General features: G+C 34.8%; 1 protein-coding gene across 1 annotated transcript in view; it reads right to left on the reverse strand.

Annotated features, from left to right (window-relative positions):
• Nucleotides 1–1,507, reverse strand: part of LOC116075010 (zinc finger protein 120-like) — a 3,650-nt gene extending 2,143 nt beyond the window's left edge. The window contains exons 1-2 of the mRNA XM_031347950.1: nucleotides 490–1,507; nucleotides 235–295 (exon numbers count right to left, since the gene is read on the reverse strand). Of these exons, the coding sequence (XP_031203810.1) occupies nucleotides 235–295; nucleotides 490–610 (182 nt within the window). The 5' untranslated portion in view covers nucleotides 611–1,507. The remainder of the gene's footprint in view (nucleotides 1–234; nucleotides 296–489) is intronic.
• Nucleotides 1,508–1,528: the final 21 nt, after the last annotated feature.

Raw genomic sequence — 1,528 nt, forward strand, 5'->3', positions numbered from 1 at the left:
ATGGTTCTCAAGTGGCTATGATTAAAACTGTGACACCTTATGTCCTTTCCTCTTTCTTAAAGGAATAACTTGTAAACACTGATCAGCTACCTAACACTGAGAAATATGGTATATGAGAATTTAATAAACCTCACAAAGCTGTGCTTGGTTAAACTTTTTTTTTCATTAAAAATTTCAGGGTACATTAAAACTTCTTCAGAGATACCTATGTACCAGATTGCACATGAAAATTACCTTCCATGTCTTCCAGAACTTTGACAATGATTTTCAATATTGTGGTCTTCCCATATGTAGCCTAAAACACAGTACCAAAATGTATGTTACTGGAAATTATGCAAAATATGAATTATTGTCTTCTGTGAACCTTAGAACATGGCCCAATTTATTCCCATCTTTCCTCTTTCACAATTAAAATCACAGAAGAGCACCCATCTCTAACAAAGGCTTGTCGCCTTAAGTTGAAAAGTAAAGGAAAATTCACATTATTACCTATACAAGTAAGGTTCCAGTAGGTTTCCAGCATCACATCTTTGTAGAGACTCTTCTGAGAAGGATCCAGCAAAGCCCACTCTTCCTGAGAGAAGTTCACATGCACATCCTCATAAGTCATTGCATCCTAAAGTATACGATGTATATGTATGTGTATGTGTATACAGGGTATATACATTTAAATATATAAAGTATACATATATATGTTATAGAAATAAGGAGACTGCATTATAAACATACCTCACTGAAAATATATTTACATAATTCTGTGTGCCTAGCATATTAATTCCAAGAATTGCAAATGCAATCACCAACTCATTTTAGAAAGAAACAGTAAAGGAGAATCAAGCCTCTCATTTGTGTTCACAATGAATAAGGTATTACTTTGCAGGACAAATGCCTACTAACATATACAAAGAGATACAAACAGAGGGGCCTAACTGAGGATACATCAGCAAAATTACTAACCTCAAATAAGGAGGTAAAAGATGGGTGTGATGGCACTCACCTTTAATCTCAGACCTCAGGAGGCAGAGGCAGGTGAATCTCTAAGTTCTGGGCCAACCAGTTCTATGTAGGGATCTTCAAGACAAAGGGACATAAGACCCTGTCCCAAAGAAAAATATAAAACAAGACAGAAAGAACACAGAGACTCACTCAAAATTCCTCCAAAGAGTTAAACATTCACTCCAGAAATGTACTTGTCTATCAAAAAACTGACCCTGTATGAACTATAATGCTTCTATGGTATTCCTATGAAAAACTGCACTTTTAATAAGGCACTGACTGACAAAGTTCTCAAAAAGATTAATGATAAAATGATCATAAAAAAATAAAATAACACAAATAAAAATATAATAAGCTATAAAAAGAGGACTTTATGAAGATCATTTGCTTTTGCAAAGAACATAGATTAAACCCAGGCCTCACTTTTAGGATCCCAACTCCATTTCTGGCCAGAAGAATCCAAAGCTCTCTTCTGACTTCAAGGGAACACCAGGGTTTTACATGGTTCACATCTATAAATATAGGCAAAAGA

This window comes from Mastomys coucha, unplaced genomic scaffold (genome assembly GCF_008632895.1).
Source record: "Mastomys coucha isolate ucsf_1 unplaced genomic scaffold, UCSF_Mcou_1 pScaffold3, whole genome shotgun sequence".
Taxonomy (NCBI): domain Eukaryota; kingdom Metazoa; phylum Chordata; class Mammalia; order Rodentia; family Muridae; genus Mastomys; species Mastomys coucha.